The following is a 15,077-nucleotide window of genomic DNA, read 5'->3' as shown; positions in this document are numbered from 1 at the left end:
TTACATGTATAATTATTTCGAATAACTGGTAACTTATAACATATTCATTTGATTTGGTCTGTGCCATTTACTACATAGTTTATTTGTAGTCTGTGGTATAGGCATCGCGATTCGCATTTCGCCGATCGCGTCGGTTTTTGATTGTTAATACTATATATCACTAGTTTTAACTATTAATAACTTTGTAATACATGATGTATTGTAATTTGAGTTTATAGTTCTAATTAACAGCAAGTGCATTTATAACTGATTACGGCAGTGAGACTACTACTGTTAAGAGCGGGTGACTACGTGATTTCAGTATAGAAAATAGTTTCATTTTAAAAGCCTAAATAGCCAAAAAATTTAAAACTTTTTCTAGAAAAAGTTTTTTCCACTACCTGACTCCAGGAAACACGGTTCTGAAAAATAAGAATTATATATTATGAGTACGTATTTTTTATTCTATTTGTACATGAAACTTTATTTTATTATTTGAGGTTATAAAGGACGCGGTTGTGTTGGAAATTAAAACTAACTATATCAAAACTATTTACAGCAATGGATATTCGACCAAATCATACGATATACATCAACAACCTGAACGAAAAAATAAAAAAGGAGGAATTAAAGAAGTCTTTATATGCTATATTCTCACAATTTGGCCAAATATTAGATATAGTTGCCCTTAAAACGTTAAAGATGAGGGGACAAGCTTTTGTAATATTTAAGGAAATCTCCAGTGCTACAGTGGCACTGCGAAGTATGCAAGGATTTCCATTCTACGATAAGCCAATGGTAAGAAGTTTGTACCACTAACTACTTCTATTTTATCCTTAAATAACACTTGTGTCCATATCATAAAAAATCTATTCTAAATATGATCTTTCATGAATGTTATTAATAAAAGTGTATGAATAACGGAGTGGGTCAAGATTTACCATTTAATAAATTATCAGAATACTTATTACTTGTGATGTTATTGATATCTAAGGCTTTCTATATATACAGTACAGACTATAGACATAACACAACATTCATTTTTTATGTATATCTTTCAGAGGATTCAGTACTCTAAAACGGACAGTGATGTCATTGCTAAAATAAAAGGTACCTTCCAAGAAAGACCTAAACGGCCTAAAATGCCCAAGTCATTGGAAGACAGTAAGAAGAAGAAGAAAGATGCTAATAGAAATGCTGTGCCTGGATTTGGTCAACCTGGTCATCTTAATAATGTTAATGTGGAACAACCTCCAAACCAGATTCTGTTCCTTACAAACCTCCCAGATGAAACCTCAGAGATGATGTTGTCTATGTTATTCAACCAGTTAGTATTATTTTGTAACTTTTCATTATATATAATAAGATATTTAGAATCAATTTTATGTAAACTTTATTCTGATCAATAGTCATACGATTTTGACTTATATTAAAAATTTAGATCTACAGAATTTATTCAAAATGACTATAATATTACCATGTATATATATTAAGAACAATATTTATTTAAGCTTAATTTAACAAACAGCTTTGATAATAGGTGTGAACTGCATATATAAACAATATATATATAGTTGCAATTTATATGCTTGAAAATTCAAAGTATAGTTTAATGTTGATGCAAATTTTAATCCTTAGCTCACTTAAAATTGATGTAGCATAGAAGCAATTCCCACTAGTAATTATAAAATCTCATAAACATATTCTTTCTAGATTTCCTGGTTTCAAAGAAGTCCGTCTGGTGCCCAATCGGCATGACATTGCATTTGTGGAGTTTGCAAATGAAATGCAGTCTGCAGCAGCAAAAGAAGCATTACAAGGATTTAAGATTACTCCAACACATGCAATGAAAATTACATTTGCTAAGAAATAAGATGTATTTTAGTTAAAATAAAGTTTTAAGTATATTGAGAACTGTTTTGAGCATTGCACTAAGCCTTAACAGCTCTCTCTCTCCAGCTGTGATAATTTATTACAAAATTGTATTCTTCTATCCAAACAACAATCCATTTCATACAACTCCTGTTTAGTATTACTTTTTTACCGATGTTAAATGTCTATAATTTGGTAGATATTATATAGAGAAGAAAAAGTATTTTCGAAATTCAATTGATTTATATCTAAACTTCTGGGTTATAAAATTACGTCGAAAGACGGAAAGGAGTGGGAAATATTTAATCGTAGTGTGTACAAAAGAGAAGGGTAATAAAAATACTGACACCGTAACTTGGTTTCTTTATGTTGTTATTTTGGGAGATTGCGAAACTGTCAAAGTCAAATCGTTGAATCATGAATGAGTCCATCCGTAGCATTTTTTAATAAATTTAACTTATAATTTAAATAATATTTGTTTACTTTTCGTGTGAACAATATATGACGAAAAAAAGTAAGATACTGGAATTGTACACGTTTAAATAAAGTAGTTGTGCCTCAAAACATGGAAGATATATTTCAGTGGTGCAGGGAAGGGAATGCCCTACAAGTACGAGTTTGGTTGGATGATACTGAACATGATATGAATCAGGGGTAAGATCCAATATTATTCTCTTTCTCCTCATCCATGAAAGTAATATTTAGTGTAAAAAATTGTCTAAGCAATGAAAAGGGTCAATTTTAAACCTACGCCCTTGTCGCCCACAATATGTACGTAATTTGGTGTTGGACAGCGCGAGCAGATGTTTAAAACACTTATTTTTTAAGAAGCAATAATGCTTAGGTTATTCGTTATATATAAGAAATATAGAGTTGGACACGGGGTAAAATATGACTGACAAAACTTCTAAGACTGGCTAATAAATGAAACTTAAAGATATAGTAACAAAACCATGGAATATCTGTCTAGTTGAAAGAATTATATTTATATATAAAGATATTTAAAATATTCAAAAACCCATGAATCATTAGACCAAAAATACATTTTTCCTGTTATTTCTCCTTCCTCATTTGTAACTATGACAATTCTTTTAGAGATGACCATGGCTTCAGCCCTCTACACTGGGCCTGTAAAGAAGGTCACATCAAGATTGTTGAGATGCTTATTAGAAGAGGTGCTCGGATTAATGTTACAAACATGGGGGATGACACACCATTACATCTAGCTGCTGCACACGGACATAGACCTATTGTACAATTGGTAAGTATTAAATATATTTCTATTTATAATGTGCCAGCTTTTAAAATAACTTAGGTACTGCAAATAGACATACATATTTAGTTATTATTTAGCGAGGAGATTTTTATCAAAACAAAACATTCCAAATCAGAACTGCAATGTTCTAGTAACAAAATGTAAAATTATTTCAGCTGTTACAAAATAGGGTGGATGTAAATTTCACTAATGAACATGGCAACTCTCCATTGCATTATGCCTGTTTTTGGGGCTACAGTGCCATTGCTGAAGACTTGGTGATTGCTGGAGCATTGGTGTCATTGGCCAATAAGGATGGTGACACACCACTTGACAAAACCAAGGGTCAACTTGTTCAGAGGTATGTTTGAGGTTAAGAGCAGAGAAGAAGAAGAATATTCTTTATATGTATTTAGATATACTTAATAGTATGAAATACAAATAGTGTTATAACAATACCCTGCCCAGCCCTGGAACTCTTAATTCCATTGAGTGAGACTCAGTTTTTTATCCTTTGAGAACAAGCATAATTTTTATATATTCTTTATTTCTAGATTACATGAATTGGCCGTTAATCAAGGCCAGGATTTAAAGAAGATTCAGTTCAAGGACCAATCCTGGTTGGGACTCAAGACTAGGAGTCGGGATGCCACCCTCTCCCGACACAAGGGAATTAATATAAACGAACTAGCCTTACATACGCGCATTGCTGTTACTCCTTCCGGTGAGAACCAACTTTAATTAATCTAAATAAACAATAATGAATATTTTCATTAAATTGTATAATAATTGTGTAATAACAAATTACAACTTATCAAAATTATTAAAAATAAAAATAAATTGTGTCTAATAATAATTTTAACAGAAATTAAAGTACCACTTTGTTATATAACACTGTTCCAAAATTTATTTATTTGAAAGGATTTTTTCTTTTGATTCGTTTTTAGTATACCTATGTACCATAGATTAGTGCAGTGTTGGTCGTAGGTTCGATCTTTGGCTCTACTTTCTGTCTACGTGTGCATTTAACAATCGCTCGTACCAGGCCATAAAATTATTAAAAAAAAAAACAATCGCTCGTACGGTGATGGAAAACATCGTGACTCTTGGCTTTTGCTTTATCATTTATTGTATTATAATGTAACCTCTCTTTTATCATAATCAATAAAACTATGTAATATGTTTATGTACATATTTTGTACATAAACATATTTTTTTTCGCGTGTAGTTTACCAACCTTTTACTTCAAACTGACATAAAGTTAAAACTATTATGGCAATATATTTTTTTTAATATATTGCCATAATATTAAAAAAAACGTGACTCAGTAAGACCAGACCTAAAAGGTTCTTATGCTATTTTTTTAAATTTACCATAGATTACAGAATTTATTGAATAGTGTGTGTAGCCTATTAAGGTGTTAATTGGCTGTCAGCCTAATGTTTGGTAAATAAGTAGATATTTCATTGTATTGTTACTTTATTGATACATAACTTAATATTGTATTGGCTTGAAGGTCTCGTTACCAGGCCATAAAATTATTAAAAAAAAAAAAATATTGTATAACGTTATAAATTAATCAAATCGATTTTAATTCAGGCGAAACATGGCGCGGTCGTTGGCAGAAGAATGATATAGTTGCAAAAATAATCGCTGTAAGGGAATGTACGCCGCGAGTGCAACGAGACTTCAACGAAGAATTCCCTAAACTCAGGATATTTTCTCACCCTAACATATTGCCTGTTGTAAGTATTATTGATACACAGTTTTCATTACATACTTTTGTGTAGTTAATTTTGACTATATATTTGCGTGTTGTTCGTGGGCGGTAAGGGCGTGCTTCTATTTCACCATGCCTCCTGCTGATGTCATGTGGAACATAGTGTGATGGTTACAGCTCCTTACAAACGTTGTGTGATACAAAAAAAAATCTTGGCGATTAAAAAGAGTGGCGGAGAGTTTATTGCCAGTTCTTCTCTTCCATTCTACGCCCTTGGTTTGATAACTGGCAGTAAATGTAAAATTAGAAGCATTTAATGTATATTTCTTTTTTATTGACGTTCATAAGTGTACATTGAGTTACCTATATGAATAAATGATTTTTGACTATAACTTTGGGTACTCACATACACAAATAAAAAATTTAGTATTTTTTTTCTGAATCCTAAAACAATTGACAGTAGACAGTAAAAAAAAGTATTGTATACGTAGCCACAGGTCTCAACGAAAATGATAATTTTAATGATTGTGATAAAAAAAAACTATCTATAATATACTTATATTTGGCCACTATTTGATCAGATGTTAAAACCAATTAAGATTATTTATTAGTAACAAAACCATATACGAATTGTTCTTAAATTTAAATTAATTTAAATTCTGTTAATTTGAATGATAAATTCTGTGTTCATAATTTAATGATCCCGCCAAAACCTTTTTCTAGGCAAGATGGCGTCGTACCAGTCGATATTTTTTACGTGTTATCATTTTGCGATTTGTGTTAAATTACTTAAATACATATATTTCGATTAAAAACAGTCAATTACTGACTAATTACTAATTACAAGACAGCATTAGCAATAGACAGACGACGACATGCATTATTTAAAAGCATAGTACGTTTCTGTAATTTTGCGTCACGAGATTTTAGATTTTTTCATAATGATTATTTACAAGTTATTTTACTCTATAACGCTTTTTGGACGCTATGTTTTATACAGATTGAGAATAATCTTTATTTTCCATTAAAATAACATTTTGGTAGGCCATTTAATAAACTATAGATTAATTAATTGGGCCAGGTTTTAACAAATTTATAATTACTATTCTAGGTGGGATGCTGTGTCTCTCCCCCATCTTTGGTAGTGATATCTCAATATATGTCTTGGGGCTCACTGTATTCTCTTCTCCACGGTGGGGCCGGGGGTCGCGTAGTAGTAGACGCAGCCGCGGCTTTGCGTCTGGCGAGAGATGTGGCCGCCGGGCTTGCCTATCTCCACTCCCTGCAAAGGGACAGGATTCTGCCCACTTATCATCTTAACAGCAAGCATGTTATGGTAAGTGTACTTTTTTCCTTCTTATAAAGTTCACAAACGAGAGTGCTTTAAATGAATTACAATCTGAACTCTACAATAATTATGGCTAATAAGTAATATTATATTGAATTTTCTACAATACTAGTGAATAGCTTAAACTAAGGTAATGTTCATTAACAGTCTTTGTGTTCATATTTTGACACTATGTTCGTGTGTCTGATATACCGCACTTACACTTATATTAACTACACCTAGTTTTAGTCGAAAGGTTGGTTTTACGTGTATTGTTCCCGTTGTTGGGTTGCCTTAGCATTCACAAAGTTATGAAGACTGTGTAGGTTAGTTAAGGGAAATTGTTTCTGTTAATATTATTCATATAATCTGTGTAATAACTTAATTTTATGTGTTTGTGTTGATAGCAAATTGAGAATACATTTTTATTTTGTTGTGACAAGTTTGAGCCGAACAATTTCTAGAAGGTCGGCAACGCACTTGCGAGCGTTCTGGCAATGTGTCCATTCATATCGTTTCATTTAACAAATGTGTATATATACCAAAGGTTAAATTTATTCATTATGTATGTAATAATTCCAGATCGACGAAGACCTCACGGCCCGTATAAACATGGCGGACTCGAAATTCTCGTTCCAAGAGAGGGGCCGCGTGTATGCCCCTGCCTGGATGGCGCCCGAAGCGCTGCAGAAGCCCAGCGCCAAGAGGAACTGGGAGGCCGCTGACATGTGGAGTTTCGCTGTCTTATTGTGGGAGCTGGCCACGAGAGAGGTTTGATAATTATCTCGCTTTTATATTCATTGATTTGAACCCTCGTGTAATCCAAAATTTATTACTATAAATTTCATCGAAACCGGAAGCTTTTTGCTGAAAATATTTTTCACCAACAATTCTTTGGGCTTGTCATACTATTGTCGGAATTTACAAAAAAAAAACATTATACATTAACGATATAAAACTATTGCCTTTAAGTCCGTGCCTTTAAGTTTAAGAAAGTATAGCTAGGATTCGGATACACAACGTTAGAGTAGTATCAAGGGTCTCTCTGAGTAAGATATATGTGCCTCTTTCACTCGTAGGGCAGGCTTAGGTCTTTCGACAATAGAGCCTAATACGCTTTATGTCAAATTAAGATAGCCTATACAAAAAAAAAATACAGTACAGCTTATTTAAAATTTGCCTCAATTTTTTGTTTCAAGCCTCATTCGGTTAGTTAGACACGTAGGTAAACATTTTTAGAATATTTTCAATTAACATCTTTTCAGATTCCATTCGCCGATCTCTCCCCAATGGAGTGTGGCATGAAGATAGCTCTCGAAGGTCTGCGTGTGAGCATTCCACCTGGTATTTCGCCACACATTTCGAAATTGATTAAGATCTGCATGAATGAAGATCCCGGTAAGCGGCCATCGTTCGAAATGATCCTGCCCATTTTGGAGAAAATGAAACGTTAACCCGCTAAATATTAAGTTTCCGTTTAGAGTTTAACAGTTTGAAATATATAACAAAAAAAAGGCGTGTAGACACTCCATATAACAGGATATCGAGGTACAAATACATACACAGAGAGAAAATGTCAAGTGTTGAACAAATTATTTTGTCTTAATGAAGTAAAGATTCAGAGAAAATGCACAAATATTGAAAGAAAACACTTTTTTACCGGATTGAAGCTATGTATTATTAATTTATAATTATTTTACATAATTTTATTTTTTTCCGAAGTTTCGCGTGCTTTACAGAGTGCGTGGTCACGGTGACACAAATTTAAAATTATGTAAAATAATTATAAATTAATAATACATAGCTTCAATCCGGTAAAAAAGTGTTTTCTTTCAATGTTTAATAAAAGCTATCTTAGCAAAAGACAATATTATGCACAAATATTTACTTATGGGCTAAATGTAAAAAGTCAGTTGTTGAATTATTTTTGCATCTAAGTAATCTTTTAAAAAAAATATTTTATATTTGGCCATTTAAACAAAACTAAGAAGACTTAAAGTAAAACCCTATTTAGGGTCGTAAGACCTTACGTTATAAAGTTGTTGACTTGTTGTTTTTTTTTTTATTTGACCGAGGCGCCGATGGTAAGTTAGCTTAGCTTTGGGTTAGTACACAGGTTTCAATATTTTAGCTATATTATTTTTCTCTAAAAATTGTTTAAATGTGTGTGAAACTACAAAAAAATACTTCAAAGCATTTAAATTGTTTTAATAATGTTATTATCGAAAATCTCACAATATAAAAAAAAAATAAACCAATTATAAGTAAATGTGACTAACTCATTAATTATATATAATTTAACATTCAATGAGATTCAGATTATAGTCTAAAGTAGTAGTTACGTACCAATGTTAATTGTGCTCGATAAATTAATCTTTTATACCAACGATTTCAGTTGTTAATTATAATGTACTATAGTGCCATTGCTTTATAGACAGTACAAATATATTATTTGTTAAATATACTATAAATATACTAGTGATAGTCTCAAAATATTGAAATAGTTGTGGAATATATTAATGTGTTTGAAGTCCATTTTTTTTTTAATTTAATCAAACTCAAATAAGGTTGTTTTTAAGCTGTTTTGTTTTGTCAAAATTGTATATGTCATAAGTCAGTCAAACTTCCCGCGTTTTTTTTAATTCGTTAGTAATTTATGTAACTGCCAGTATTTAAGATGTTGTTAGCTTTAGGTTGTGTTTTATCATCGTGAAAAATATTTAGTTGTAATGGTGCTATCGTCTAATTATTTAAAAGATAATCTGAACGTGTATTTTTATTGAGGTGTGGTGATGTGCAATTATTATTTCATGTATTTTTTAAGCGCAGTATAAATGAATAATTTTCATAAGATATTTGTGACTTTTTAATATATTTTCAAAGTAATATGCCAACAAAAAGTGCCTTATGAAACAACAATAAATAATGCTTTTGATGTCTATAGAAAAAAATATTAGTTGTACTAAGAGTCGTTCATTATAGACATACATTAAAATTCTGTTGAAATTATTATCTATTAATGAATTACTCTGAGAACGGCAATAAGACCATATAATATATTAATATTAAGCTTTGATTAAATTAATAAATATAAGTTGAAATATTTTTAAATAAACTAACTTTACTAAAAAATTGTTTTATTGAAGCTTTATTTTCAAAGACAAGGCACAATCTTGACATGGCTGCTGACAAACAGGAAATATCTGTTTATTTGATTGTTTCAGTGAATTATAGAATATGATACACCAAATAATATAGCCAAAAGAGTTGCTTCATCATCAGACGTAAAATCTCAAATCTGTAGGGACACGTGTAAGCATGAATGTGTCGAGTAAGCGTTTTGATGTATGATATAGTAGTATGAACTAGCGACCAGTAGTAACTACGCACTGCGATCGCGTGTGGACGTGGATTAGTATTGGGGAAAATATAAACTACAGTATTGAGTACCGAAGTCCTTTTATTAATCTGCGTATCCACAAGTAATTCCCATCCACAGTTAGAATAACGTATTATAGAACACAGTTACGTTACAGTGGTGACCCCACTTTGAAACGTGAACCTTCAAAATAACTTTAAGTGAGACATTAAAAACTGTGGATTGGTTTAAAATTAGTGCTGTTTTAAAAAGTGTAAAAGTAAAAGGACAATTTTCCATAATGTTCCAACCGGATCAGCAAAATCTCCAGCAACAACAACCCCTACCCCTGCCAAAACAAACCAGTGAAAAAAGACACTTTACGGTATCAGAAGACAACATTGCCACGCAATCGACTAACTTGGCAGCAATTACAATATTTCACGCATACCGGAATTTTGGACTGAGATGCCAAGACTATGGTTTGCGCAGCTGGAAAGTATTTTGGCTCCACAAAAACAAGGAGACGAGGCAAAATTTAATCTGGTGGTGGCTAAAGTTGGACGTGAGGTACTACAACAAGTCAGCGATTTATTGTTGCAACTTCCTGAAAGTAACAAATACCAGGCATTAAAATAACGTTTATTACAAGTTTACGAAGAAAGCGCTGAACGGCAGTTTCAAAAATTAGTCAGTGAGATGGAGCTCGGGACTCAAAAACCATCTCAACTGCTCCGACGAATGAAAGAATTAGGCAGAAATGCACAAACGTCGGAGCAGAACCTCCGAAACCTATGGATTTCAAGGTTGCCGACGGCTGTGCGGACTGTTCTCACGGTTAGCCATGACCAAAATCTAGAGAATTTGGCCAGGATTGCGGAAAAAATAATGGAGAATATAGCTGTCGGCGAGGTAGCAGCGGTAAGCTCCAGCACCGGTGGTAGCGAGCCTATGATAGAGATTATGTCACAAACGCGGAAATTAAATTTAGAAGTGGCGTCACTGCGAGAAGAAGTACAAGAACATCGACGCAGTGTTTTTCGTGGGCGCGGCCGTGGCCGTGGATTCAGCAGGCATCGTTCTACCGGGCGATCGAGATCCAGAAACCAGGTGACGAAAATTGGTTGTGTAACTGGCATTATAAGTACAGGAAATGGGCGAGGAAGTGCGAACAGCCTTGTGCTTGGAAACAACATGAGAAAAATCATTCGGAAAACTAAGACAGGTACAGTCTGTAAAGGCGGCAGACGTGGTACCGGGTAAAAACCACCGCCTCAGCGTTTACGACAAGGACAGTGGACCTCAATTTTTAGTGGACACAGGTGCCAACGTGTCTGTTATTCCAGCCACTCGTAAACAGAATAGTGAAATTAAAACGTATGGTGTAAAGACTCTAGATTTAAATCTCAGACTACGGCGTCCATATCGCTGGACATTTATTATTGCGGACGTTAACCAAGCGATATTAGGTGCGGATTTTATAGAGCACCATAGTTTATTGGTAGATTTAGTAGCTAAGAAACTTATTGATAAGAAGACAAATTTATTGACATTTGGTAGAATCGTCAATTGCGATGAACCATCAGTTAGCACGATAGGTTAGGACCATCCTTTTCTTGACTTATTATCGGAATTTCCTGAAATTACTAAGCCGGTAAATTTCAAGAATTTTGTTCGTGATTACGAGAATGATGTTTACCACCATATTGAGACGACGGGTAAGCCGGTGTTTGCACGCGCCCGTCCTTTACCACCGGATCGTTATCATAAGGTAAGACAAGAATTTAGTAGAATGCAAGAAATGGGGATATGCAGACCGTCAAAGAGTGAGTGGGCCAGTCCATTACACGTAGTTGAAAAAAAGAATGGGGACATTCGGCCGGTTGGAGACTATAGAAGATTGAACGCTATTACCAAACCGGACCGTTACCCCGTTCCAAGGTTCCACGACTTCACGTATATTTTAGCAGGTAAGAAAGTTTTTTCAAAGATTGATATTAATAAGGCATACCATTATGTGAAGATGGCACCAGAGGACATAGAAAAGACTGCAGTAATCACAAATTTTGGTTTATGGGAATTTACACGTTTAAATTTTGGCCTTAAAAATGCAAGCCAGACATTCCAGAGATTCATGAACAATGACGTATTAAAAGGTTTAGATTTTTTATTTAATTTTATTGATGACATAATTACTGCTAGTGACGATATGGAACAACACAAAATGCATTTAAGAAAAGTATTTGAAAGGTTAAATGATTTTGGCATAACCATAAATTTAAATAAATGCGAATTTGGAAAGTCTAATGTGGAATTTTTAGGCTATAATGTTTCAACTGACGGAATTCGACCGCTTGATAACAAAGTTAAGGCGATAGTAAAATTTCCTCGCCCTGAAACAGTAGATCAGTTAAGGCGATTTTTAGGAATGATTAATTTCTATAGAGCTAGTGTACCTAAGGCGTCTGAAGATCAGTCGATATTAAATGAATATTTAAAGAATAGTAAGAAGAAAGACAAGACCGAAATAGTTTGGACAGAAAAATCAATATCAGCTTTTGAGAAATGCAAATTAGGACTTAAAAACGCAGTAATGATTTCACACCCCGTGCCTAATGTTCCTTTATCCTTGATGACCGATGCGTCACAGAGTTGTGCCGGGGGAGTCCTTCAACAATGGGTTAATAAAACTTGGTTGCCTTTAGGTTACTTTTCAAAAAAGTTCACAAATGCCCAGCAGAAATATTCCACGTATGATAGGGAATTAACAGCTATTTTTATGGCTATAAAGCATTTTAGATATATGTTTGAAGGGAGAGAATTAACTGTATTTACAGATCATAAACCCCTAACTTATGCATTGAACAAATTAGAGAGTAAAAATGACACACCCAGTCGGACAAGACAATTATTATTTATTAGTGAATTTACAACGAACATTTAATACATAAAAGCGGACTATACACTGCCCGACGGCGATAGATTACGAGGAATTAGCGGACAGCCAGGTATGCGATGCTGAGCTAGCAAAGTTGTTGAGCGAAAAGAATGACAATATTTCTTTAAATAAAATTCTCATTCCTAATAGCAAAAAAATGATATACAGTGAGGTTTCAACTAGTGTGTGTAGGCCATATATATCGGAAAACTTTAGGAATATGGTTTTCAAAAATGTACATGACACAAGTCATCCGGGTATTAGGTGGCCCTAATACACGTAAGTTAGTATCGCAAAGATTTTTCTGGCCAGGATTAAATCGTGACGTAGGTCAATGGGCCAGAAAATGTATTCAATGCCAGAGATCGAAAATAAGTAGGCACACCATTTCAGAACTACAAAAATTCCCCGAAGCGAATCGCTTATCTCATGTACACATAGATATCGTAGGTCCCTTACCTACCACGGAGCATGGGTACAGATATCTTATTACAATGATAGACAGATTTACTCATTGGCCAGAGGCTATTCCTGTAAAGGAAATTACAGTGGACATTTATTTATTTATTTACACTTCGTTACACTACAAAATAAAAATAAAAATTAACATAATTAAATCAAAAGGAGGGCAACTGGCGGCCTTATCGCTTACGAGCGATCTCTTCCAGGCAACCACTGTGAGTAAAGAAAAAATAAATGTATTAAATAAGATAGGCAAGTAGTGCAAAATACATGTAATACACAGTTATTAAAACAAAACTAAACAGGAATAAAATATTAAAGATACATTAAAGAGTAAAAAGACACATAAATCACGATAATTTAAGATAAGTGTCACGTCAGTTAGTAGTTAGTAAGAAAGTTCGGGATACGATGTGGACAGGTAATGTTTGTACAGAAGAAATTTAAAGGAAGATAAAGAAGGAGCTAAGCGAATAGGGACGGGAAGTGAATTCCATAGCCTAACTGCGGAGACCTTAAAGGAATCGCCAAGAAAGGAGGAGTTATGAGATGGGATTTCAAGGGTATAATTTTCGGAAGAGCGTAAGCTATAGTTATGGGCTCCCAAAAAATTGAAATCATTTTTGAGATAGGAAGGAGTTTTAGGGTTGAACAGGATGGAATATAGGAGATGAAGAACATGAGCATCGCGTCGCTGACGAATTGGCAACCAGCCTAGCCGCTTACGGAACGCAGAGATCGTACTTTCTTAGACCGAATATAAATCTGATACAGAAATTTTGGAGACGATCCAGTCTATTTAGCAATTCCTCGTTAAGATCGGAGGAGCAGGAATCGGCGTAGTCCAGTAAAGGCAGGAGGAGAGATTGCGCCAGTGAGGTTTTGGTACTAAAGGGAAAAAAATTACTAAGACGTCGAAGGATACTGGAGGCACCGTATAATTTTCGGCTAACTTCTTTAACATGCTGCTCCCAGGATAAATTTTGATCAAATAAAACCCCCAAATTTTTTACTGTACGGCTAAAATTTAAAATTACACCATCGATATGGATGGGGGGTATCCTGGCCCAATCAATTCTCGTCGTGAAATAGAGGCTGCCAATAATTAATACCTTACTCTTTTTGGGATTGATTAGAAGACTAAATTTTTTACTCCAGTCAACTATCTTTGCCAGCTCATTGTTGGTAGATTGTATGGCTTGCGGGAGATCATCGAGACTTGATTGTACGTAGATTTGAAGATCGTCAGCGTATAAATGAAAATTAGTTGAAAGTCGGAAAGTTAAGGAGTTAATATAGCAAAGAGAAGAGGAGAAAGTACGCCACCTTGCGGAACGCCAGATTCAATCAAACTCCACTGAGATATGCAATCGCTTGTCTTAATACACTGGCGGCGCCCATTAAGATAGTTAGAGAACCAGTTAACAGCATGAGAAGAAATATTAATAGATCTAAGCAACCCCATTAGAATTTTAAAATTAATAGTATTAAAAGCGTTGCTGAAATCTAGCAGTGTGAGAATTGTGAGTTGTTTGTGGTCCATGCCTTCGCAAATATCATCGGCTACTCTGACCAGAGCAGTAGTCGTGCTATGTCCAGGTCGAAACCCAGACTGAAGTGGATTCAGTATGGAATTTTTGTTTAGGAAATTATAAGGCATCATTGTAGGCAAAGTGTTCTATGACACCTGGATAGCCCGTTTTGGCGTGCCTGATCGTCTAACAAGCGATCAAGGACGTCAATTCGAGAGCAATCTATTTAGTGAGCTTTTAAAAGTATTAGGAGTAAAAAAAATTCGTAGTAGCCCTTACAGACCGCAGGCCAACGGGATAGTCGAGAGATGGCATCGGAGTATGAAACAAGCCTTAACAGCTTGGCTTATTGAGAATACTTGTTGGTTTAAAGAATTGCCCACTGTGTTGTTCGGGGTGGGAAGTTGGGGTTGGTGTTGGTGGGAATCGCTGATGGAGTGAGGTCAGCATTCTGCTGTGTTACGTAGTGGAACACTAGTATAAGCAGAACCCCGACCAGTCCGAGTCATCCACGTCCTAGTCGTCCACCCTGGGACCTACTGCAGCCACGCTCACGCGTGCCCACTACCTAGAGCTGCAGATGAGCTGAGGATGCAGGGCAAAGGCGAATATTCTGCGCCTTAAAACAGAATCC

General features: G+C 34.5%; 2 protein-coding genes across 2 annotated transcripts; both read left to right on the top strand.

Moving 5' to 3' along the window:
• Positions 1–98: 98 nt before the first annotated feature.
• Positions 99–1,893, top strand: LOC123710030 (U1 small nuclear ribonucleoprotein A). Its single transcript, XM_045661692.1, has 4 exons — positions 99–428; positions 539–777; positions 1,041–1,306; positions 1,693–1,893. The coding sequence occupies exons 1-4, from the start codon at positions 425–427 to the stop codon at positions 1,850–1,852; spliced, it is 669 nt and encodes a 222-aa protein (XP_045517648.1). The 5' UTR covers positions 99–424; the 3' UTR covers positions 1,853–1,893.
• A 337-nt stretch (positions 1,894–2,230) lies between these two features.
• On the top strand, positions 2,231–7,890 carry LOC123710029 (integrin-linked protein kinase). Its single transcript, XM_045661691.1, has 8 exons — positions 2,231–2,505; positions 2,947–3,112; positions 3,283–3,467; positions 3,661–3,830; positions 4,706–4,851; positions 5,938–6,162; positions 6,736–6,924; positions 7,419–7,890. The coding sequence occupies exons 1-8, from the start codon at positions 2,417–2,419 to the stop codon at positions 7,605–7,607; spliced, it is 1,359 nt and encodes a 452-aa protein (XP_045517647.1). The 5' UTR covers positions 2,231–2,416; the 3' UTR covers positions 7,608–7,890.
• Positions 7,891–15,077: the final 7,187 nt, after the last annotated feature.

The sequence above is a fragment of the Pieris brassicae genome, chromosome 5 (assembly GCF_905147105.1).
Source record: "Pieris brassicae chromosome 5, ilPieBrab1.1, whole genome shotgun sequence".
NCBI classification, from domain to species: Eukaryota; Metazoa; Arthropoda; class Insecta; order Lepidoptera; family Pieridae; genus Pieris; species Pieris brassicae.
The sequence above is the reverse complement of the archived record's forward strand: the minus strand, read 5'-3'. Positions and strand labels throughout refer to the sequence as shown.